This window comes from Microcebus murinus, chromosome 6 (genome assembly GCF_040939455.1).
Source record: "Microcebus murinus isolate Inina chromosome 6, M.murinus_Inina_mat1.0, whole genome shotgun sequence".
Taxonomy (NCBI): domain Eukaryota; kingdom Metazoa; phylum Chordata; class Mammalia; order Primates; family Cheirogaleidae; genus Microcebus; species Microcebus murinus.
Genome location: NC_134109.1, coordinates 15,273,410 through 15,298,533, shown reverse-complemented (window position 1 = coordinate 15,298,533; position 25,124 = coordinate 15,273,410). Strand labels below are relative to the sequence as shown.

Sequence of the window (25,124 nt, the reverse complement as noted above, 5' to 3'; positions counted from 1 at the left end):
AAGAGATATCTAGTTGCTACAGAGCAAAAGATAAGGATCTATGAACTGAGATCTAGCTCTGATTGTGAAACTGACTCTTTCAAAGGGCTTAAGTTGTTTTTCTATGCTTCATTTTCTGTAGTAGGAAAATGACCCTAGTAATTCTTATCTACTCCTTCACCAGGAATTGTTACATCCTGTAGTCTTCCTACTACTTTTCCTAGCATAACTACTTTTTAATACTAGCATATCTTTTTCTGTTGTTTTAAAATAATTGTTTCTGCTGTATTGGCTGGATATTATAAAAAATGTAACAAAGTCTATGTATAAATTCATAAAATCAATTAACCATAAACATATTTACATGATATAAAAATAACAAATGTTTATATTCTTTTAAAGACACATTTTATGCTACATTTGGAACATGTTTAACATCTTGCAATTTGCTAAATATTCCACAATTTTCCTCATTCATTTGATTTTTGTGAAAAAAAATCAGCCTTCTGAAAGAAGGTGACATAAATTATATGCTACTAAAATATTAATGCCTCTTTTTTGTTCCACATTAATTTACATATTTATTTCTCCACTTATAAAAATGTTGTTTCTCTCTAGGAAGTTGGTGACAATATCAATATATAGAAGACTATTTAGAACTCAACAAAATGAGTGGCTAGCACTGGCTACCCATTAGGAAACTTTAAAAAAAATACTGCCCCCCAGCCTGACCTCAAACCATTTAAGTCGGCATCTCTAGGGTGGAGCTTAGGCATCTGTATTTTTAAGAACTTCCCAGATATTCTATAAAATACCTAAATAGCTCTCTTCAAAACTGTCAAGGTCATTATAAAAAGAAAATCTAAAAAGCTGTCACAGACCAGAGGAGGCAAAGGAGACATGATGACTAAATGTTATATGGTATCCTAAGTAGTACGCTGGAAAAGAAAAATGCTATTAGGGGAAAACTACTGAAATCCAAATAAATTGGGAAGTTTAGTTAATAGTAATGTACCAATGTTGGTTCCTTAGTTGTAATACGTGTACCATGGTAATGTAAGATATCAATAATAGGAGAAACTGGGTGAGGAGTCTAGGGGAACACTCTATATTATCTTTGTAACTTTTCTGTAAATCTAAAACTATTCTAAAACAAAAAGTTTATTTAAACCATCTGCCTAATGTGGAGGCAGGGTTGAGAATCAATTACACAGGAATCTGCTTATACTATAAATGAAAGGACCCTATAAAATATTGAGCCCAATTGTCAACTGTCAGCACATGCTTTCTTACCCTGACCTCCCTCCCTCCCCCAGAAACCATGGGCTGCTCTGTTAATATCTTTAGAGAAATTATATTTGTAGAGGCAGTTCCAGGGAAACACAAATGGACTAATTGCAATAAACTGTAACAATCATAATCCTGATAATTATTCAATGCCAAGATAAAATTAGAGAAAGACTGCTTAGTAAAGAAGAAAAAGATCAATCTCTTAGTTTAGAAGCCTATTTCATTTTAATATCTATAAAAATACAAATATGTAGATTAACTATAAGGTCTGCATTTTGGTGCCTCCAGTGGTTTGAGAAAATTGCTAGAGTGACTTACCTTGGCTATGACCTTGTTTCTTTATCTATAGAGATAAAGGAGACTTAGATGTCATCAGAAAGTTCTGTAGTATTGAGTTAATTTTTCCTTTCCTACCCTTCCCACTCTGGTAGGATGGAAGCAAGGAAAAAATATCCCTTGTCACACTTCTCTTTTCATAACCATTGCCATTAAAGATATTTGTCATCTGTGTGAATCTCTAGAGGAAAAGTCAGAAAGGTACCTGAAGAAATCACTCTGCACAAGTCAACACTTAACAAACCGTACGTGTCTGGTGACGGTGTTTTGCAAAGCTCCTTTTTAATTTTCTTTGCATACATTATCTAGTTTGGTAAAAATGTCACTAATTTATAATCCAGAATCCCTATAATCTTCGAATTAACAAAAGTATTAATAGCATGTAGTCAACCAGATTACAGTCCCAGCTCCCTAACTCCACGCGATTTAAGGAAAATAATTTCTCTTCTGTCAGCCTATTTCAGTTTCCCATCTGTGCAGTGAGTGAATTGGACTAAGCAAGCCCCTTGCAATTTCGACACTTGAGATTTGGTGAGAAGGACTTCCAGAAATAGACTGTAGAGTTTTAGGCCCCTCTGGGTCCTGATGGGCGGGATGGTATTGTAGAAGCTTTACACCCGTTTGTTGTTTCTAGAATCCGCAGGTGACTGAGAGGAGTAAAAATGAGCTAACAGAAATGAGAGACTGGACAGAGAGAGGTTCAACTCCCGGGACTTTTCCGTATTGGCGGGGCAAGCAGAGCGTTCGGTCGCTAGGCAACTGCGCCTCCTGGGTTGGAGGACCCCAAGCAGAGGTGTCTAACTCACTACCTCTTTTGGTTAGCCAGGGTGCCTTCTCAAAATTAATGAAATCTGTAGCGTTTGGAAGTACGGATATTTTTTGCAGCCAAGCTTTGGCAAACTCTATAGCTGAATTTTGCTCAGGGTGTTTTTTTTCTTTTCTCTGTTCTCAGGCGCGAGGCGGGCACCTTTCTGGCAAGGCCTCAGCCGCGGCGCGTTGCCGGGCAGAGCCGGACGCTGCCTGCTTCCCTCTCCCCACCCACCGCCCTCCCTCCGCTGGGCCCTGGTCCTTCGCTGGCCCTGCTGGCCGCCATGGGCTCAGAGATGGAGCCGCTGCTCCTGGCCTGGAGCTATTTTAGGCGCAGGAAGTTCCAGCTCTGCGCCGATCTGTGCACGCAGATGCTGGAGAAGTCCCCTTATGACCAGGTACAGGCCAGCCCCCGTCAGCCTGTGGATCCCGGCGCTGAGGCTGAGGGCTCTGGGGAATCCCGCGACCCCCGGGTGGGGAGTCCGGGGAGGAAGGCCCAGGCGAGGCTGCCCGCGCACCTCTGGAGCCGTGGCTGGCGGGTCCCTGCCCGCCGCATCCCCGGGGACCACGAGTTCTGTGCCACGACCAGCCCTTCTACAAACTTCAGCTTCCCTTTTTCTTTGAGTGTCCCAGAATTAGAGCCCTGAATTTTACTTTGAGGAGGAACTTTGGTAATTCATCTATACTTGCATACGGATGGGCTCTGTGCTCTCTGCGTGTGCACATTTTCTAAAAGAATTATGTAGAAACAAACCTGTGACTCTCCACCCCCTGTTAACATAGCTGCCTTTTTAGTTATTTATTTGTTTTTGAGTCAAACGTGCGATCCTCCTGCCTCATCTTTAGACAGCTGTCCGGGAGTGAAGGAGCTTCTGATTAAGAGGCCATGAGTTTTACACAAATTGGAGACATGAGAATCTAGGAACAAAATATACATTTATTTAAAGAAATTAACTGGGCAAGGAAAGCGATAATTGTAGGAGGAGGAGTGAGAAAGAAAGTTTCCTTGAAAGAAGGAATGATGGCATTTTATTAAAAAGAGAGCTTAAGCTACAGTAATATTGTGTATAGCAAGTGAAAAAGGTAATATACTATGTGTGTGAGAGGCACAACTCTGGTGGGCAGGTGTCACCTGGATGAGGCAAAAAAGGAGAAAATGGGAGAATAAAGGTAGAGCTGTGGCATTTTGTCACCGCTTCTAGTAAATGCAGAATGTAACTATACAGTTTGAGTTCTCCAGCCTTTCCTTTAATGGTGTGGCCTTGGAGATGTTAGAAAAAAAATGGGAAATTGAAGGGAGTTACAAAAGCAGAGGCCTGCATGTGGACACTGTCACTGCCATAGCTCCCAGCAGACGGATGGGTGATAACCTGTTGAGGTGAACGTTTTGTTCTTTAGATAGTACATCTCCCTGGGAACAACTCATGTTAGTGGTAATGTTAAGCTAGGTTCTGTTCGTGTTCGTTCACATTAGTTAGTAGAACTGCGTTTCTGAAGACAAGCATTTCCCGAAGTGTTTATTGGTATTGTAATCCCATAGATGCTACTCAAGAAAAAAAAAAAGGATTCTACAATTAAATATATTTGAGAATTGGGCAAAATATTGCTCTGGGCACAATGGTTTGCGGGAACTTACGTGCTGTTTCCATTTTTCCATTGAGTTAGGGTAGTTTCCATTCTGTGTTCCATAGAACCCTAATCCCAAGAGCTGCTCAGTAAAAGGAATTTTCCTCATTAAATGCATTTGGGAAATATATATTCCTTCTTAGAGATTCAGAATTCCTATTAAAGGCTCTGAGTAGTTCTGAAAAAAGCTAAATTTGCCTAATTTTGATTAATGCAAGTAATCAAATAATTCTGAAACTTCTTTGACCACTGATTCTTTTTTTTTTTTTTTTGCCCCAGAGCAAGAGTCAAGTATCTTCATTGTTATCCTTGGGAGATGTTGTCACATTGGGAAATACTGTTATTGGCAAAGCAGCAGTGTTTTTATTAATGGTTAAGATCCTATAATCTTGAGTCCAAAGTGTCATTCAGTATTGCACCTATCAATTGAGATTTAGTTTGTGCTAGGCTCTGTGACCAGGACTTTATATGTGTTCATTTCAATGACTTCTTGATTGTTTACTAAAGATTGAATATGCCTTATTCCAAATGCTTGGGACCAGAAGTGTTTCAGACTTTGGATTTTGGGGGATTTTGGAATATTTACAATATACTCATAAAGTGAGCACCCTGAATCCAAAAATCTGAAATCCAAAATGAGCATTTTCTTTGAGTGTCATGTCAGGGTTTGGAAAAGTTTGAATTTTGGATCATTTTGGATTTCAGATGTTTGGATTATGGTTGTTTAATTCTGTAAATACTATATATTTCTAATGATTAGAATAACAATGTATGTAACAAAAATGATGGCTAACATTTATCGAGTAGTTAGAATGGTGAGGAACACAGGGCAGGCTCTACAAGCATGAAGGATATTAAACTTTGGATGTGTTAAGAATATAGAAAAAAGGATAGCTGGTTAATTTATTATAGTTTCCCTTTTTTGATAAAATATAGTAAGAATAATCAATTCACAGACATGCATTGTCTTTTTCAAAATATTCTTTAAATTATGACTGAAATAGTGGTTAAAAGTAATGATATAAAAGGAGGAAATACAAAACAGTCCTCCATACAACCGTATGACCTAGAGGGAATGCTGGCTTCTACAGCTCATGTTGATCATCCTGATTAGTTGCTTAATCTGATTACTGTTCTTTGTGTTCCATATGTCAGATTCATGGCTTTAAAACCAGTCCTGATTTTTTTTGCCTCCATTATAATTAAACAGTTCATAAAACATGGAGGTTTTTCAGGCAATGGAAGTTTTAAAAGATAATGTGCTTTCATTGATGGGGTAGGTTTCTGATAGGTTTTTAGATTATTAAAATCAGTGATTCTGACGGTGGGACTGTTAGCTATATATCAGAATGGGAGAAATCTTTTTCTAATTCACATTCTCCTTCCCTGCCCCCAGTTGCTGCTTATAATGAAAGATGTTACTGAGAGGAGGGGGTTATTATTGTAAATGATTTGAAGGTGATAAAGTGTCTGAACACCATTGACTTAAATGAAAGATGTGGAACCAGGGCTCCCCAGTGGGTTATGTTAGTAGTTGGTTGAGACATGATCTGGTGATCCAAGCCAAAAAGCATATTTTTTGCATGATTATCTAATTTATTTCCTCTCTGGGGCCATGGAGACTTAGCCAGACTTAATCCTTTGTTTCTATACTCTGGGGCAGTTCACTTTATAAATTTGTATTCCTGCTAAACTATTCAGATTACATTCCCATTTGGCTGCTTGGTCACTAAATCTCCCTAACCTTCTGAAACCCATCCATTTCTTTGTTCTCTTACAATTTTTTCCCTTCCTTTTATTACTAATTTCTGAGTAACAACTCAGCAATTTAAAAGTAAAGCTGGGCAGACTCATTAGCCAGTGTAAATACTGGCGGCAATTAGGAAGTTGCATTCAGAATTATCTGGAGATTTAATTCCCTAAAGTAATATCAACAACCTAAGAGAAAGCTGTGCTCTAGGGAGGAAGGGAGGAAGCAAACTGATGTGACTTGAAGTTGATGGTAATGAGTATTTGCTGGTTTTAGGCAGTGCCATTCTACTTTCTATGGCCTCTTATTTACTTTGAAGGGGATTCAGAGGGAAGTTTTAATTGGATCTGTCACAAGTGGGAGTCAGTTCTGAGTTCTGAAAAGGGGAGTCTTAGATGGTTTGGTGCTTATCTGTTAGCCTTATATTTGAATAAGCATGATAGTATATGTGAAAGAACTCTGAAAATTATGAAGTATTCTTAAAAATGCAAGGTTTTATTATTAGTCCTTAAAGGTAAACTGTGAAATAAGTAATATTGCTCCAATTTGAGAAGGTAATGAATGTTGTATGACTTGTTCAAGGTCACTAAACTAAGTGGCTCCCTGAGGAACCCAGGTCTTCTGACTCTAGGGGGAGGCCTGGTGCTTTTTACTAAACTGTGTTGATACCTGTAGAAATAGTTTGCTAGACCAAGTGAACCTGACTTGTGGTTCCCTATATGGGTGGATTAATTTAAATAACAAAACTATAACCCAAAGATGAAGGCCTCAGTGATTTTTTTAAAAAGTTTTGCCCTGTCTCCAAATTAAAACATCCTGACTCTATTCCTTCATAGTCCTGCTCTTGATAGATCTCCAGAGAACTGTGCCTGTCCTTGGTCTCCCTACATCCTACAGTGGTCAGCAAAGTGGATGCTCTTTATGCAGAGTTTCTAGGTTCAAATACTGCCTCTACACCTTGACCCTAGAGTTTTGTTTCATCTGTAAATGGATATGATAATATACCTATACCTCAAAGGGTTGTTGTAAGGGTTTTCATTATTACGTGGTAAGTGACAAAAAAATGTTAGCTGCTACTGTCTCTATATAGCTAGAGATATTTGCATGTAGGATTCTGTCATTTATATTCTTCTTAAAGGATTGTTGGTAATCTGGAAAGCATTTGTTAGGAAAATATCCAGTGAAATGGATGGTGAAAGGATGTTGAATATAGTTCGTAAATGATTGGCACTTGATAATTTCCAGAATAATTTCCCTTTTCTCTGTCTCCCTTCTTATCCCCCATGTCTTCTGTTTTTTCTTCCTTCCACCTTAGTTGTCTATAATTTGTCCATAATAGGAGTATAGCGTTTGACACATTGTACTGTAATATATTTAACTAGCTGCCTTCCTGCATAGAATGTTTTCAGCACCTAGCTGGGTGCCAGGAGAATGTTCCGGAATTCATGTGTTCTCTACCTGGTACCCCCTTTGGCCTGGTCTCCATTTTCCATCCACATAATCCCTTGCCTGTCTCTACACCTCCTCACTCTCTAGGCCTCTCCATTTCTTCTCTGACCTCCATAGTCACATGATGACATCACATCATTTCCCTACATGCCATGTTTCTTCACCTGCACAGTCAGTCATAAATGTATTTCTGAAGGGCAGTAGCACAAGACAAAGATCACAAAGATCATCAGTGAACAGAATCCTCTGAGGCTGAACTAGTGGTTTCAGTTTGGGCCACAGGAGGAATCTACCTGCCCCTGGCAGAATAACAAGCCTCCAGCTTTAACTTAGTATCAGTAGCTTCTATCTCCTTTAGGTGTTTTCCTTTCCAGGCATTGTCTGTAATCACCTCTGGCAAACACCCCCTACCCCATGTGATTTCTCTATTGGCCTTATGTTGTATCTCTCCTAAACTTTACCCTTCAGTTCTGCCTTATTATTTCCAACTCATTTTTTTGAGATATTGGCATGAAAGAGCACCTGCTTCTCTCAACCATTTGTGTGACTTTGAACAAATTACTTAACATCTCTGAATTTTTTCCTTAACTGTAAGATGGACAGTAATCCCTGCCTGCTTCCCTCAGATGGTTGTTATGAGGCTCAAATGAGATAGTGGGCCATACGGATATGTATACAAATAAATAGAAGAAAGAACAGAAAAGGTTCCTACTTTCATCTGCCATCTGATTCCTGTATCAGTGTATTTCCTTATGTATGGACTGTGTTTAGGAAACCTGTGCTTTTTCCAGATCCTTCTCATGCACACTGGAATTGAAAAACTCCACTTTCTATGTGTTCTCTAGTTGCTCTTTTGTGTTCGGTTCAGTTGATTGTCAAATCTTCTCTAAATCCCATCTTCTGGGGCCTTCATTTTCTATCCTAGCTTACCCTTTTCCTTTCATGTTTCTACCATGTGTCATGATAAATAAATTGCCTATCCTTGCATGGTGACCACAGGGTTTGCACATTACTTGCACTGATAATATATTCTTTAAAAAATATATGGGGTATTCTTTTTGGATTTAGAGCCATAGAAAGCAAGGATCTTTTTCTTTTTCTTTTTTTTCTCATTTTTCTGTTTCTTAGTAGTTTCCCCAATAAAACATACTACAGATTAAGTTCTCAACAGATGCTGCTGACTAGACAGACCATGTAAGTGTAGATGTTTTATAAATAAAATTGGTTTAACTCTGATTTTTTTTTACTGATGGGTTTCTATTTAATTTGTACAGAAAAAAACCTCAGATGCTGAGCTTAGCATCTGGCACCAGTGTATATTATGTAGTTTATTTATAAAAATCTCTTAGAGGACATTACAGTCAGAATTAATTTGTTATTGTCAGCCTTAAATCCCATTATATTTATGTATAATAAAAGAGTTTATATTATTTGGATTTTCCTTTTCCCTAAGTGAGCAAAGTCTGAGTGTTTTAACCACCATGAACTTATTCTTGACTATGAGGAAATACTTCTTTGGTATAGTTATAAAATTATTCTTAATTTCTGAGATAGTGTCTTCATTATACAAGTAGGTAAGATATTTTTCTTTGTGTTCTAAATGAAGTTAGAATAATTAGAATTTTCTGACCATAGAAAATTTAGCACTCTTCAGTGTATATTACAGAACTCTTAAAAGCACTTGTAGAGGAAGACTAAAGTTAATATTTGGATTTTTATTGAATGAGTTAGAGTTTACCTACAAATATTTGGTTAGTCATTAAGACTTTTTATTTTAGAACTGTATTTCTTCAAAAAGATGTTTACTACCTTCTTAATGCTTTCCAGGAACCAGATTCTGAATTGCCAGTGTCTCAGGTAAAGAAAGATTTAGCTATAACCTGTAGTTTATAGAATAATTGCTATTGCTTAGCTGTTGCTATAGATTAGAAAATTTGCTGCATATCTATTTTTAGTGTTATAAAATTAGCCATATCTACCTGATATTCTGTACCTTCTATGTAAATAAACTTATATTTCCAATACTTTTGGGTATATGGATAGCCTTGTAGAACTAATGCACTGTATTCATTAAGACTTCAAGCTTAAATAGAAATGACCAAGATCGGCCAGAAGGGTGAGAAAAATAAAGAAAGAGGCAAGGGGAACCCTGGGCTTAGAAAGGGAGCTGGTTGGCCGGGGGCAGTGGCTCACGCCTGTAATCCTACACTCTGGGACACCGAGGCGGGCGGATTGCTCAAGGTCAGGAGTTTGAAACCAGCCTGAGCAAGAGCGAGACCCAGTCTCTACTATAAATAGAAAGAAATTAATTGGCCAACTAATATATATATAGAAAAAATTAGCTGGGCACAGTGGCGCATGCCTGTAGTCCCAGCTACTCAGGAGGCTGAGGCAGTAGGATCACTTGAGCCCAGGAGTTTGAGGTTGCTGTGAGCCAGGCTGACACCACGGCACTCACTCTAGCCTGGGCAACAAAGCGAGACTCTGTCTCAAAAAAAAGAAATAAATAAAAATAAATAAAAAAAGAAAGAAAGGGGCCGGGCGCTGTGGCTCACGCCTGTAATCCTAGCTCTTGGGAGGCCGAGGCGGGCGGATTGCTCAAGGTCAGGAGTTCAAAACCAGCCTGAGCAAGAGCGAGACCCCGTCTCTACTATAAATAGAAAGAAATTAATTGGCCAACTGATATATATATAAAAAATTAGCCGGGCATGGTGGCGCATGCCTGTAGTCCCAGCTACCCGGGAGGCTGAGGCAGAAGGATCGCTCGAGCCCAGGAGTTTGAGGTTGCTGTGAGCTAGGCTGACGCCACGGCACTCACTCTAGCCTGGGCAACAAAGCGAGACTCTGTCTCAAAAAAAAAAAAAAAAAAAGGAAGAAAGGGAGCTGGTTTGTGATGGAGTGAGGATAAAAAAAAAGGCAAGGGAGCCAAGGAGTCAGCAGAGCTACAAGTGTCTGAAAAGGCCGTGGTGGATAGGATAGTATGTCTTTGTAAAGAGTGATCTAACTCTGCTTGGAAAGCTTGGTTTTAACTGACCTGGCAGCTCTCAGAGGGAAGAGCCTGCTGCAGTGAGTCACGAAGGAGGGAAGGGTCACTGGCCAGAACACCACATCTACCAAATCAACTTGGTTAAGGATGGGAGGCAGCCAGAGAGACCTGCTAACTGGCAAAGACACCAGGGAATGAATCTGGAGGAAGCCCTGGCAGACAGGAGGTCTGGTGAGTGGGGTACCTGGCCAGTGAAGCTTTTAGCCAAGGAGCGTTTTCAGTGAGTCTGGGAATAAGGAAAAAGGATATAGCGAGCTATACCCCAGAGAGCTTAAAAGTTGCCAGGTGTTTGCTTTGCCAAGTAAGATGGAATGTTAACACTGCTTTTTAGGTAAATAAGCTATTTGAACCTCATATGGGGTTCATATGAATAATTGTCAAACCTTTTAGAATAGAAAGCAGTTGACAAAGTACTCTTGTAGAAGCCTATATAGCATTAAGCACAGTAAATAGTCTAAAATGTGGCACTCTGTTCTCTAAAAGGATGACATTTGTCTTTTGAATGTTCATAATCTTGATTTACATGATAGATGGGGAAACTATTTTTTGCATAATATGTGTACAAGCCATTCAAAAAGGATCAGGATCCAGGATGGGGTGGTGGCTGACACCTGTAATGCTAACACTTTGGGAAGCTAAAGCTGGAGGATTACTTGAGCCTGGGAGTTTGAGAGCAGCCTGGGCAACAGTGAGACCCCGTCTTTAGAAAAAATATTTTAAAAATCAGCCAGGTGTGGTGGCGTGCATCTGTAGTCCCATTTACTCAGGAGGCTGAGGCATGAGGATTAAGTGAACAGGAGTTTGAGGCTGTAATGAGCTATGATCATGCCACTGCATTCCTGCCTGGACAACAGAGTGAGACCCTGTCTCAAAAAACCAAAAAGGTTCTAAATTATAAATAATAGAATGTGGTTTTTGTTTTCAGGAAATTTGGGAGATTTTAATTAAAATTAAATCAAAACATCAATAATTTGCATTGTAGGAATTATTCTTTTTGTGTGTGTGTGTTGTTTTTTTTTTTGAGACATGGTCTCTGTCACCCAGTCTAGAATGCTAGAATGCAGTGGTGTCATCGTAGCTCACTGCAACCTCAAACTCTTGGGCTGCAGCTATCCTCCTGCAAAGCCTCCCAAATAGCTGGGACTACAGGTGTGAGCCACCACATGTGGCTAATTTTTTTTTTTTTGTTATTTGTAGAGATGGGGTCTCTGTCTTGCTTAGGCTGGTCTCGAAATCCTGGCCTCAACCAATGCTCCCTCCTTGGCCTCTCAAAGTGGTTGAATTACAGGCATTAATTACCCACTACACCTGGCGATAGGAAAGGTTTTTAAAACTGCTGTGAATGGCATTTAAAAAGTTTCAAACTAGCACAGAGGCTTCATGAAGAACCTATATTTAGTATTACTTTTCTGTTCTATACTGTAGACTTAATTATCTACTGGATAGTGATCTAAAATGGAACAAGGCTGACTAGATTCTTTTGATCTCACTATTCACCTCACTATTCATATGTTTTGGGTTTCTTCTCTTTGCACATTTTCACAACTGCAAAAGGAATGAGGCTTTGTAATAATAATTCAGTATTTTGTGCCTAAGTTTTTGTGTTCATAGAGTAGCAGAGTATCAAGTGTTACTGATTCTTATGATGTCTAAATCAGGTCAGACAGACTGTTTCTTTGGTAGCCTTATTCTAATAATAACCTAGGAAAATTGTTTCTTACATGCCTTAAATTACTGATCTCACATTCTGTTTTAAGAGGACCCAGGTACTTTAAACATGTTTTGCTCAGTCAGCAGAGTTTTTACCTCTTCATGTGTTTATTTTCATAAGTAAAATTGGATTAACATCACAGAGGGTAGAACAAGTCAGTATCTTTCCAATGTTAGCTGGCAGGTATTTGCCTCAAGAGTAATGTCTGGGGGATTGGCATGCTTGGCATGCTTGTAGCTCTGTCTTGGGTGGGGACAAAGGCAATATATGCAAGCTAAATATTTGTACCCCCATAATAGTCTGAAAAAAAATTTAAAAAAAGAGTAATGTCCTATAGACTCAGTATGTGAAAGAGATGGGATTATGTTTCATAGATATAAAGGGAAATAGCTAGTGTGATTGTTCATTTAGATTGGGGGCATCTGTATTTTTTCCTTAAAAAAATTCCTAAGCATCTATTCTTATTTTTATTTCTATTACAATACTTCCAATACATAGATGTTCCAATAAATTTGCATAAACTATTATTTTAAACTGTATGATTCTGCCATTTATTAGTAAATGAAACATTTCTGATAAAACAAATTTATACTTTATTCAGATTCAGAGGAAGTTTGGGATTACTGTGTATGCTTTGCTATGCATTTTATTTTAATCACTGATTAATTTTAAACTTTTTGGGGGTTTATTTTTTTAAAACAGGCAGAGGATTTTAGGGCTGAAAAACATACTTGGCTTGCTTCCAAAATAAAAAAAAATTATTATTTTTTTAAAGCCAAAGCCCCATCTGCTGTTTTCATTAAAATCTCAAGAATTGTTCACATTGCCAGGAGCAGTTCTTTGAAAACAGTCTGATGTTTAATCAAGCAGTGATATGTGGTTTTCAAGGTCATTTTTTGTTAGGACAGAAGAGTCAGAAAGATTAATTTTCTCAAATACTTATAAAATTTAAAATTGAATAATAGTTTAAATAAATTTTATTATAGATCCATAAGTATAAAAAATTCACAATATTCATTGAAACAAATATAAATCTCTTTTTGAAAAAGTAGATTTTTTTTTTTTTTTTTTGAGACGGAATCTCACTTTGTTGCCCAGGCTAGAGTGAGTGCGGTGGTGTCAGCCTAGCTCACAGCAACCTCAGACTCCTGGGCTCAAGCAATCCTCCTGCCTCAGTCTCTCAAGTGGCTGGGCCTACAGGCATGTGCCACCATGCTCGACTAATTTTTTTTATATATATATTAGTTGGCCAATTAATTTCTTTCTATTTATAGTAGAGATAGGGTCTTGCTCTTGCTCAGGCTGGTTTTGAACTCCTGACCTCGAGCAATCCGCTGCCTCGGCCTCCCAGAGTGCTGGGATTACAGGTGTGAGCCACCGGGCCTGGCTGAAAAAGTAGACTCTTATTGAATAAAATGTTAAAAAGATGTTGCTATTTAACTTTTGAAGTATTTATTCATTTGGCAGGGAAGAATAGTGGTTTTTCTTTTCTATGTTTTGCTTAGCTTAGTATAAAAAATTTGTACCTCTTTAACATTGAAGAGGTTCGTAGGGGGATGGATGTCAAGAAGCATGATGGATTGAACTATGAAACAGTATGAACTTGAAAACAGTTAAAAATAAAATATGTGCATGCATAATTAATAACCAACTATATAAATGATAATTTATAAAATTATAAAAATTTGACTTTTAAAAAGTTGATTTATCTAGGACTCCAAATCATAGTTATTAAACTCTGTTAGCTCCTCATTCACGATCTATCATCTGGCCCCTACCTTTTTTTCCAGCTTCTTCTCTGACTGTTCCCTCTGACTGAAGAACCTTGTTCTTCAACCATTCTCAACTGTTGTGGAGTTTCCAAACTTGCCATAAGCCCTCTAGCTAGCCTGCCTTTCCTCTGCTGTCTGCTTTGCCTGGCCGCATTCTTCTCTTCTACCCTTCCTTCCACCCCCAGGCAGCTGGGCACCTTCTTCTGTCCTCGTGTAGCACACTTCTTTTTATTTTTTGTTATTACATTTTCCCCATTACATGGAAATTCTTCCAAGCTAGAAGTAGGACTGTGATTTACTCATCTTTGTATTCGTAGGATGTGGAATGCATGTAGGTTTTCCCTAACAATATGGGAATGAACCCGTGGAGCCCACCTCCTGCTTTCCTGTTTCAATAGAAAGTGCTGCAGTCCTTCCTGTCCATCAGAGAGTGCTGAGCTAAGAATGCCCTTTTGAAAAATTAGAGCTGTCAGATACTTGTAAGGCATTTTGAACTGTAGAGATTTAAAATAAATCGGGATTCCTTATTTCCATCTTTGAAGTTAAATTAGACCATTTAACTTCAAGCCAGTGAGGCCTTCCCTGACCTCTTGGAATGGCTATATACATTTTATAAATGAAAACATCAGATTGTTTCTCTACTTTGGTGATTCTCACAGTTAGATGCAGTTCCCATTGGAATTGACTTTTTTTTTTTTAATAAGTAAATTAGTTCTTTGAGTCCATATTCTACTCATTCAGTTGTGTTAAATTTACATATGACACTGGAAACATTTTATTAGTAGTTACCTAATAAGAATCCAGTAAACCTTAACCAGAAAAGTCAAGCCCAAAGCCAGTCACCTAACCAAATATAATTTCACTTTAGGAATCTAAATATATTGTGGAGGGAGCCTTCTTTATTCCCATTAAAATGAAAGCATGATGTTTTTAAAAAAATTTCCATCCATGCATTCTAATTACTGTAGCCCACAAAAGGATCTCTAGTTTTCATTTTATATAGAACCTATTTTCTCCACCACACTCTTGCCCCCTACCATGCACCAATTTGCCTTGTCATTTAATCCAGTCAGTGATACATACAGGAAAATAAGGATCCATGTTTTTATATTCTTATATTTCCTGCTCAGAACCTAGCTCTGTGCTATATAATTAAAGGGTGCTTAATGAATATAGATTGACTGGATCAAAGGTATCTTAGGTTCTTTACTTGAGGACTTTCCAGATTCCTGTAGCTCTCATCAGTTCCTCTCCCAGTCTCCTGACCTTCATTCCGCCTGCTTCACGCCAGATCCTACTAGCCTGAGCCCCAACCTCTCTCCACATTTCCCTTGCTGTTGCTTCCTCTAGGCCTGCCGTCTCCAACCCTGGGGCCACAGACCAGTAACTGTGTGTGGCCTGTTAGAAACTGGGCTCCACAGCAGGAGGTGAGCAGGTGGTAGTGGGTAAGCCAGCAAAGCTTCAGTTGTATTTACAATTGCTCCCCATGTTTGCATCAACGCATAGGCTCTACTTCCTGTCAGATCAGTGGTGGCATTAGATTCTCATAAGAGCATGAGAACCCTACTGTAAACTGTGCATGGAGGGATCTAGGTTGTGTGTTCCTTATGAGAATCTAATACCTGATGATCTGAGGGGGAGCTGAGATGGTGATGCTAGCACTGGGGAGTAGTTGCAAATACAGATCATCATTAGCAGAGAGGTTTGACTGCACAACAAATGTAATGTACTTGAATCATCCCAAACCATCTTGGAAATACTGTCTTCCATGAAACCAATCCCTGGTGCCAAAAAGGTTGGGGTCTGCTGCTCTAGGCCCTAGAGTTAGCTCTATGCTGCTGCTTCAAGAGTTGCCTTCTTCCAAAATCCTCCATAGGACATGGAGCTTTATTATTCTCTGCTTTTGTTCTGTAGTTAAGTAGAAAGGTAAACATTTCTGATAAAGCAGTTTCATAATGTTTAACAAGAAATTGAATTGTGCACACCTTTACACTGAATTTTTCAAGCTAAGGCAAATTCTTTAATTGCCTTTTCCTTTTTTCCCCCTCATAATCTATTAGGATTTCTTCTGACTAGATCATAAAACAATCAGTGTTGTTTAGTTATTTGTAAATCAAGAGAAATTGATCTTGATTCAATTCAACCAACATTTCTTGAATACCTATTTTGTACAGAAACCATGAGTATAGTATCATGGATAATTCAAGAGTGAACAAGGTATGAAAGTTTGCATTATGGGGAAGGGAGGGCTAATATATGTCCAAGTAATTGTAATGTTTGTCAAATATGGTAAGCATATAATAATAGAGGTATAAAGAGAATACTCCGTGACAAAGACAAGAGGGTAGTAGGTATAGAATTGGAGTATCAAGAAGGCTTTGTGAAGGAATTGGCCCTGAAGGAGGTGGGCAGAAAGAGCACTGTGGTTGTAACTTTATTCATTTATTTTCAAATTATTATTCTAGTAAAATTCTCTCTAAAGATCTTCTAAAAAGGAATGTTAGAAGACTGTCAGATAATTGGCATACTTCTATTTATTAGTTAATCAATATATTAAGTTGTTTCTTGATGAATAGATGACCTTATCTTCTTGTATATTAGTTTTTGACATGGCCCTTTAAATTAGAATAATCCATTAAGTGGTAAACATGTTTAATAAAAAATGAAATAACAATAAAGGATAGCTGTCTTCTATAAGCTATGCAACATTTCTCATGCTATTTTAATGTATGTTCTATTTATCCATGGTTTTTAGGCAGTTTGGATTTTAAAAGCACGAGCACTAACTGAAATGGTATATGTAGATGAAATTGATATGGATCAGGAAGGAATTGCAGAAATGACTCTGGATGAAAATGCTATTGCTCAAGTTCCACGTGAGTATTGGTTTTTCAGATAAGTTAATGAAATGCCATTAGGAGGAGGAATACTATATATATAAGAGGAATATGTATCTAGGTATATAAATATATTTCTGTACTTTATAGACACATATATAAAACATTACATATGGGAAACAGGTGTATACATGGGGAAAAAAAAACACTACCTCAAATAAATGGTTTCTATTTTGCCTTATAGTACAAAAGTTTTTTTCCCCAAAACTCAGTTATATTATCTTAAACCTAAGGTATGAGATTGATATATAATAATTTTTCAATGAAAGCTATATTATGCGTTGTGAAAATAATTTATAAAAATGCATTCTGTTTGAACTACTTGTTTGCTGTATCGGAAGATTGTTTATCTGGGAAGCATCCAAGCAACAGAAGTGTTCTAAAAGGCTTTATAAAAAAATAATCATTTAAAAACATCACTCAATTATTGTAATCAAACATGATTTGCTTTAAGAGCCATCATGTGAGGTGATGAGGTGATATCCTGGGCTGTGACTGTCAATTGGGATTGTCAAAGAGGCCCAGTCCCCAGCTTGCAGATGTGGTGGTACAAATGGTATTGGATAATAATCATGACATATGGTGGTTTTAGTAATTTATTAGTTGTTATAGTTCTCAGTCATTTGTATGTTTTGGAAGATAATAGCTGTTTTAAAACTTCAAATGGAAATTGAGAAAAAATATGTGTTTTATATTAAATGTCTTTCTTCTTCATTAGTTTGTTCTTTTAGAGTTAAAATATTTAAATTCTAGATACTGCATACATGATCTTTTATTGGGAGAAGTTTGTGTGAAAAATAAAGCAGAATAGAACCATTATTGTGAACTTTGGAGCCTATTAGTCTTGAGTTTGAATCCCAGCTTTACTAATAGGTTGACATGTTTACTTAGTTCTGGAAACCTTTGTTAAATGGATTACTGCCACCTTCCTTACAGACTTACTTTAAAGATTAAATGTGATAACATAAGTAACATGATAGGTATTCATTAAATATTAGTCTCAAACACATTTCCCCAAAATACATTTCCTGTTATTGTCTTTTTCACCGTTGGGACCAACACAATTCTGAAAACTGTATTAGCTGACAGTTTTTACAGATTAATGAATAATATATAAATTAAATTTGCCATCTTATCTCCTAGGCCCTGGAACATCTCTGAAACTCCCTGGAGTTAATCAGACAGGAGGGCCTAGTCAAGCTGTCAGGTATGTACTTCTATTTCATATCCCCTGCCGCTAAGTATTGACCAGACTGTATGAGTCTTTCCTTAATTGATCTTTTTTGTATTATAACAATTTATAATCTTCACAGGCCAATCACTCAAGCTGGCAGACCCATTACAGGTTTCCTTAGGCCCGGTACACAGAGTGGAAGGCCAGGCACTATGGAACAGGCCATCAGAACACCCAGAACTGCCTACACAGCTCGTCCTATTACCTCATCTGGAAGATATGTCAGGCTGGGAACGGTAAGTTCTGTCCACTTTCCTATAGCCTTATATCACCAAAGTAACTTTGGGTTATGTTATATCAGTTTCCACTATTATTATAGTGGAGAATTATATGGGAGATTTTTAAAGGCAATTCTTTTTATTTATGTTGCCTTTATAATTTTTATGTACATTAAACTTTATGTTTCAACAGAAAGTTTCAGATTTCTTGTTCTATTATGTTTCCCCCCATAGGCTTCCATGCTTACAAGTCCTGATGGACCATTTATAAATTTATCTAGACTGAATTTAACAAAGTATTCCCAGAAACCTAAATTGGCAAAGGTATGCACTTAAAATAATTTTAAGTTTTAAAGTAATGTTAGAAGTATTATGATAATGACATTTTAGGAAATGGATAAAAATATATGAAAGAAAGGCCATGTCTTGATTGAAATGGAAATGTTTACTCAAATATGTAATATGTACTTTAATTTTACATATCTTAGTTTTTTAGTTTGTTGAATTAAGGAAAATCAGAAATAAAGTATATAAACTATTATTTTAGTTTATATTAAAGAGTTTATATTAAGATAAAGAGCAATAATTTGTAACAAAGAAAGCAGGTAATGCAGCATCATGTTTGTAGAATGAAGCTTAAGAGGTCATCTGTATGTGTGTATATTTCTTTTTTCTTTTTCAGTTTGGACTAATCTCAGAAAAATAATTTTCTATTCTTGTAGGAGTTGAGGACTATCAAAAAGATGATATGAAATATGTACTCCTAATTAGTAATTAATCAGACATCTCAATAAGAATTACTCAAGCCAGATAGTGGCAAGCCAGCTATATTATTAACTATAACTACTCAGAGATTAAACGTTCCTTTAAATTAAAGAGAAAATGAGAGGCAGAGGGAGAAAGAAGGAGAGGGAGAAGGGAGAAGGAGAGAGAAAGAGACAAAGGAAGATGTCCATGAGCTTTCCAGTATAAAAAACTCATGGATGAGCTGGGAATAATTCAGAGACAGGAACACTTATCTTCTGGACACTGTTAATATTATAGTTTAAGCCTAGTCCAGGTTTGTAGCTGAAATCTCTGTGAACTCTGTGCATGAGTGCTGAGCTCATTCCTAATCTCAGTTCTGATGGTGTTTAACATATGTATTTGCTAAATAGCAAACACTCTAGGAAAAATAAAAATGGACATTAGCTCTACAGACTTCAAGTTTATTTTATTTTATTTTATTTTATTTTATTTTATTTTATTTTATTTTATTTTATTTTATTTTATTTTATTTTATTTTATTTTATTTTATTTTGAGACAGCGTCTCACTTTGTTGCCCAGGCTAGAATGAGTACCGTGGTATCAGCTTAGCTCACAGCAACCTCAAACTCCTGGGCTCAAGCAATCCTTCTGCCTCAGCCTCCCGAGTAGCTGGGACTACAGGCATGCGCCACCATGCTCGGCTAATTTTTTCTATATATATTAGTTGGCCAATTAATTTCTTTCTATTTTATAGTAGAGACGGGGTCTCGCTCTTGCTCAGGCTGGTTTTGAACTCCTGACCTCGAGCAATCCTCCTGCCTGGGCCTCCCAGAGTGCTAGGATTACAGGCGTGAGCCACTGCGCCCAGCCCCAGACTTCAAGTTTAAATCCTAAAAAGAAATGCCATTTGGTAGACCTTTTAAAAAAATTCTTGTTTGATAACAATCCAGTTAGCTTCATTTAGCAGAATTGTAAAGCTTTACTCATTTTCCTTTCTTTTATGAGAGTGGATTATTAAAAGCAACTCATATGGAATATCTGGTTCCCTACCTTTTTAGGCCATTTACTTGAAGTCACTGGCTGGCTAGTTGGTACCATTGCTATTTTTTAACCAGGGAGTACAGTCAATGAAGGCATTTTTCTCAATTAAATTAAGATGCATCCAGGACAGACCTGATCTGTTGCTAGATTTAGCCTGAACTAGATTTTGTGCTTTTTTAATGGGTCGTTGAAATAACGCCAGCTTTTTCTATCTCTGGCCCCCAACTTGCCTTGACTCATCAGGGCTTATTTTTAATATTGGTATATTGCTTGGGGTGTCTATGCCTGGTGATTCTCTTAACATTCTTTTCATGGTAGTGGTAGCACTTTATAAGAGACAAATGGAGGGATAGTTAGAGGGTTTTTTTGTTTTTTAAATAAAGGCCTTGTCCTAATTTCTTTCTTGCTTTTTTTTTTTTTTCCTTTTATCGGTTGCTTCCTGGTCTTCTCTGTTAATAACCTTGATATCTTCCAGGGGCACTAGCCTCTTTGCAAGTATAAAATAATGGTATTATGGAAAAAGGTAGTACCACCAAGAGCTAATCTAGTAAGTGCTTATTTATTCAGATGAGTTGGGTGACATATTAAAAATATTGGTTCTCAGCCCTGGCTGTACATTAGAGTCATCTAGGGGCTTTGAAAAATATACGTCAGGGCTTTACCATCCTTTCACCTCAGAGATTTTGATTTAATTGGTCTGGTCTGGGGCCCTACATGATTCCAAGGTGTAGTTAGGCTAAGTAGCACCCTGTTAAAGAAACTTGAATATTCTAAGTCATAGAATTACTATAAATGCCATATAAAGAAAATAGCTATAAAAATTAAGCAAAAAAACACCTTTATATTCTACTTTGTTTCAGAACAAACTTTCAGATTTTCCATGTCTAAATTTTCATTAATATCATAATCACCATATAAGATATTTAGAGTATAAAAAATTGGCCAAATCTGTTTCATGACAATCCTAAAGTTAGTCTTTAACAAATAAATAAATTTTTCATTGGTTTCATTCCAGTAATATAGTACGTGTTATGTGAAAAAAGTTCAGTTCTTTAAACTATCCAGTATGTGTTCTGTAAAAATCAGAATCAGTCGTAAATAGCAATATTTAAAAGTGAGTAAAAATTAGTGATTGTAACAAGGGATGGATAGACCCTTATAAATCCCAGGCATTTTTGAGTATTTTGTTTTTATGGTTCAATTCAGCTTTTACTTTTGATATAACAATAGAGTACTTTTGTTAAAATAAAATCTAAAAAAAAAAATCTAATGGATTTTTGGCATTTTTTTTCTTCACAGGCTTTGTTTGAGTATATCTTTCATCACGAAAATGATGTTAAGACTGTAAGTTTAGAATTCATGCTATTTCCTTTTATATTAATAGTAACCTTTCTGACTTTGGGAGTTTAGATTCTGAAATGTTCTATTTCTTACCTTACAAACAAATAAAATTATTAAAGATCAGAGAATTACTAATACTTTAAAATCTACTCCAGGTTTCAGTAAGATAGTTTGTATATATATAGAAGTGATAAGAACTATGTCTGGTTCATCGAGTATGTATATTTCCATTAAAAGGCAAGAAATAGATAATTGAGAATGCTAAATAATATACTTGTATTAAAGTTTAGTTTTTATACTAGTCGTTAGCACTGTTGATCTATTTTTTCTTTAGTCCATATAGTGTACTATGTATTTACTAATATAGGTATGTGGGTTTTTTTCAGTGTGCCTCTCTCCCCTACCTTTAACATTTTATGTTCAAAGATTTCAAACATACAAAAGTAGAGTGAATAGTATAATGAGCTCATATCACCCATCATCCAGATTCAACAATAGTCAGTCATCTTGGTAGCCTCAACATAGAATTTTGAGATTATATGTATATGAATTCTCAAATTTGTTTTGATTTTTACAGGCTTATATACAAATGAGCAGTAACTTTACACTTTTGTCAAATCAAATGTAGTTAATTCTGTAGTGCCTGATAGTATTTTTCCTCATTTCCTTATTGGTTTAGGAAAAAAGCTTTATATCCATATATTTATTCAGAAAAATAAAAATGTTTTCCTCAATCGTGTTTTCTATATGTCAGCCACTCTGCTATTGTAACTAGGAAAATTAATAAAAAATATGATAATTTTTCCTGCCTTGGCAAGCTGAGGAAATAAAATTGACATAAATGAAACAATTAAAGAAATATTTGCCAAACTGAAGTTATTACCAAGTAGCAAAGAGAAAAATTCAAATATCTGGGATGTTATGGAAAGGAGGAAAAAGAAATATAAAAAAGGGCAAAAACATAAGCAAGAGATAGATTGAGAAATAAATAGTCCTTATCCTCAAAAATGGGAGCACCAAAGAGACATTTTACAAAAAGAAGTGACAGAACTTGATGATAGATTTGAACTTGGGAACAAAAGAGAGACACAAGTCAAATCTGCCTTCTAAGGATGCTATGAGAAGAATGATGGTTTTATGAACAGAAATAGGATAATTAGGGAAGGAAGTTAGTTTGTAAATAAGCTGAATAATTCACTTGAAGGCATTTTTTTTTTTTTTTTTTTTTTGAGACAGAGTCTTGCTTTGTTGCCCAGGCTAGAGTGAGTGCCGTGGCGTCAGCCTAGCTCACAGCAACCTCACACTCCTGGGCTCAAGCGATCCTTCTGTCTCAGCCTCCCGAGTAGCTGGGACTACAGGCATGAGCCACCACACCCGGCTAATTTTTTCTATATATGTTAGTTGGCCAATTAGTTTCTTTCTATTTATAGTAGAGACGGGGTCTCGCTCTTGCTCAGGCTGGTTTCGAACTCCCGACCTCGAGCAATCCGCCCGCCTCGGCCTCCCAGAGAGCTAGGATTACAGGCGTGAGCCACCGCGCCCGGCCTCACTTGAAGGCATTTTGAGTTTGAAATTATAATACAAAAGGCTAAGTGGAAATGCCATTGCATGTATTGTGAGATAGGGCATTAAAATGTATGTGAGACCCTGGGCCAGATATACAGCATATGGAAGTTATCTGTGATGGAGAGTTTATAGATGTGGTCATCTACGGAAAAGGGGAAACTAAGGTTGGGGCAATTAAGAAACTATGCACATTTCTGTAAATAAAAGTCAGCCACTTTTACTTAATATAAAGCTGGTCTGAGGCTTTCTGTGTGATGATACATAAAATCATATAGTCATATTGTCATTAAAAAGCATTCAAATACTATTCCATTTCAAAAATAAGTACATCTCTAATTAGTTGAGTATCAGAAAGCTATACTCTTATTTTTTAAAGATGAATTCATTTATTAAAGAGGCGTCTACCCTTTCATCCAATATTTTTTTGAGCCAATACAGTGTTCCAGGCACTGTTCTAGTCCTGAGATCACAGAGTGAAGCAGGCAGACAAACATTTCTCTTCTTTCAGAGATTTTTGTATTGTGATTGAGCAAGGAATAGAAACAATAAACAAATTTAAAAATGTATAAAGTATCATTAGATAGTAAGTAGTATAACCACAGATAAGGAAATAATTGAATAATTGAATATTATATATCTAATATTCAAAATAGGAGGATGCTATTTTAGATGGAGTGAGGGGTGGTCAGTGAAGGGAAGGGCATGGAAGGGAAGGGAAGTGAAGGGGATGTTTTCCACTCTGAAAAGAAAACATTTAATTAGAGTCCTGAATGAAGGTGGATAGGAGCCATGTAGATATGTGTAGGAAGACCATTTCAAAGTCTCTGAGCAGAAGCGTACTTGGGTTGTTTAAGGAACAGCAAGAAGGCTAGTGTGTCTGGAATGAGGCCTGTGAAAGGGAAGAGTTGTAGGTGATGAGTTCAGAAACTAGACAGATCATATGCCATTTTGTAGATCATAGTGATGATGTCTTTATTAATAGATATCGTTCTACATCTTGAGATTTACACAGTGTTGTTGAGGAATAAAAATCACATTGAAAAAATCATAGGATTTATTCTCTACACTACTGATCTTACAAAGATTCTAAGGAATAGTAGACTTTAACATTTATATTAATATATGATGTGAGCATAATGGAATGCTTTCACATTTCTTCATATATATTAATTTTTTTAAATTTTGATTTTAAGCAGATAGAATGGTGACTTTTCTTTTTTTTTTTTTTTTTTTTTTTTTAGACAGAGTTTCACTTTGTTGCCCAGGCTAGAGTGAGTGCCGTGACGTCAGCCTAGCTCACAGCAACCTCAAACTCCTGGGCTCAAGTGATCCTCCTGCCTCAGCCTCCCGAGTAGCTAGGACTACAGGCATGCGCCACCATGCCCAGCTAATTTTTTCTGTATATATTAGTTGGCCAGTTAATTTCTTTCTATTTATAGTAGAGATGGAGTCTCGCTCCTGCTCAGGCTGATTTTGGACTCCTGACCTTGAGCAATCCTCCCACCTTGGCCTCCCAGAGTGCTAGGATTACAGGCGTGAGCCACTGCGCCTGGCCAGAATGGTGACTCTTAAACTTTTTTTTTTTTTACGTAGCATCTTATTGTGTTGCCCTGGGTATGTGTAGTGGCGTCATCATAGCTCACTACAACCTCAAACTCCTGGGCTTGAGCAATCCTCCTGCCTCAGCCTCTCGAGTAGCTGGGACTACAGGCACACACCACCATGCCTGGCTAATTTTTCTATTTTTGGTAGAGATGGGGCTTCTCTTGCTTAGGCTGGTCTCGAACTCCTGACTTCAAGCTATCCTCCTGCTTCAGCCTCCCAGAGTGCTAGGATTACAGGCATAAACCACCACACCTGATCTAAACTTTTTATTTAAGCAGCAAAACCTTTTTCTTCAAATGACATCTTCTTATCCAGACTCTGATATACAAAACAGACAAAAGTGGAGCTACTTAAATTACAGCAGGGCAGGCAAACTTAGAACATACCCATCAAGGTCCTCCTTGCTCCTCCTACTGCCTGAGCTTCTACACCTCAAATTTAGGGCTGGGTAGTTCCTAAATTGAGCTCTGTTTCTGAATTACCTGGGGACTTTTTAAAATGTGGGATTTCTGGGTCTATGCTGAGCTTCTGAATCAGAATCCCCCAGGGTGACTCTGGTGACTGTTGTTAATAAATGCTTCACAAGCAATGTTAATTTTTAGGCATGATTGGAAACTACTGCTGTCTAATATGGTAGTTTAAAAGCCAATGGTTAATAGAATGCTGTAATGCTAGGTCTTCTAATGTAGGGAAATAGAACTGAGGAAC

The 25,124-nt window shown here is 37.1% G+C and overlaps 1 protein-coding gene across 2 annotated transcripts in view; it reads left to right on the top strand.

The window, feature by feature from the left end:
* Positions 1-2,614: 2,614 nt before the first annotated feature.
* Positions 2,615-25,124, top strand: part of TTC8 (tetratricopeptide repeat domain 8) — a 50,816-nt gene continuing 28,306 nt past the window's right edge. The window contains exons 1-7 of one of the 2 annotated variants that reach the window (XM_012773988.3): positions 2,615-2,810; positions 9,065-9,094; positions 16,522-16,642; positions 17,807-17,870; positions 17,977-18,133; positions 18,350-18,439; positions 21,204-21,248. In XM_012773988.3, the coding sequence (XP_012629442.2) occupies positions 2,697-2,810; positions 9,065-9,094; positions 16,522-16,642; positions 17,807-17,870; positions 17,977-18,133; positions 18,350-18,439; positions 21,204-21,248 (621 nt within the window). In that variant the 5' untranslated portion in view covers positions 2,615-2,696. The remainder of the gene's footprint in view (positions 2,811-9,064; positions 9,095-16,521; positions 16,643-17,806; positions 17,871-17,976; positions 18,134-18,349; positions 18,440-21,203; positions 21,249-25,124) is intronic. The other variant, XM_012773989.3, reaches the window with a different exon arrangement.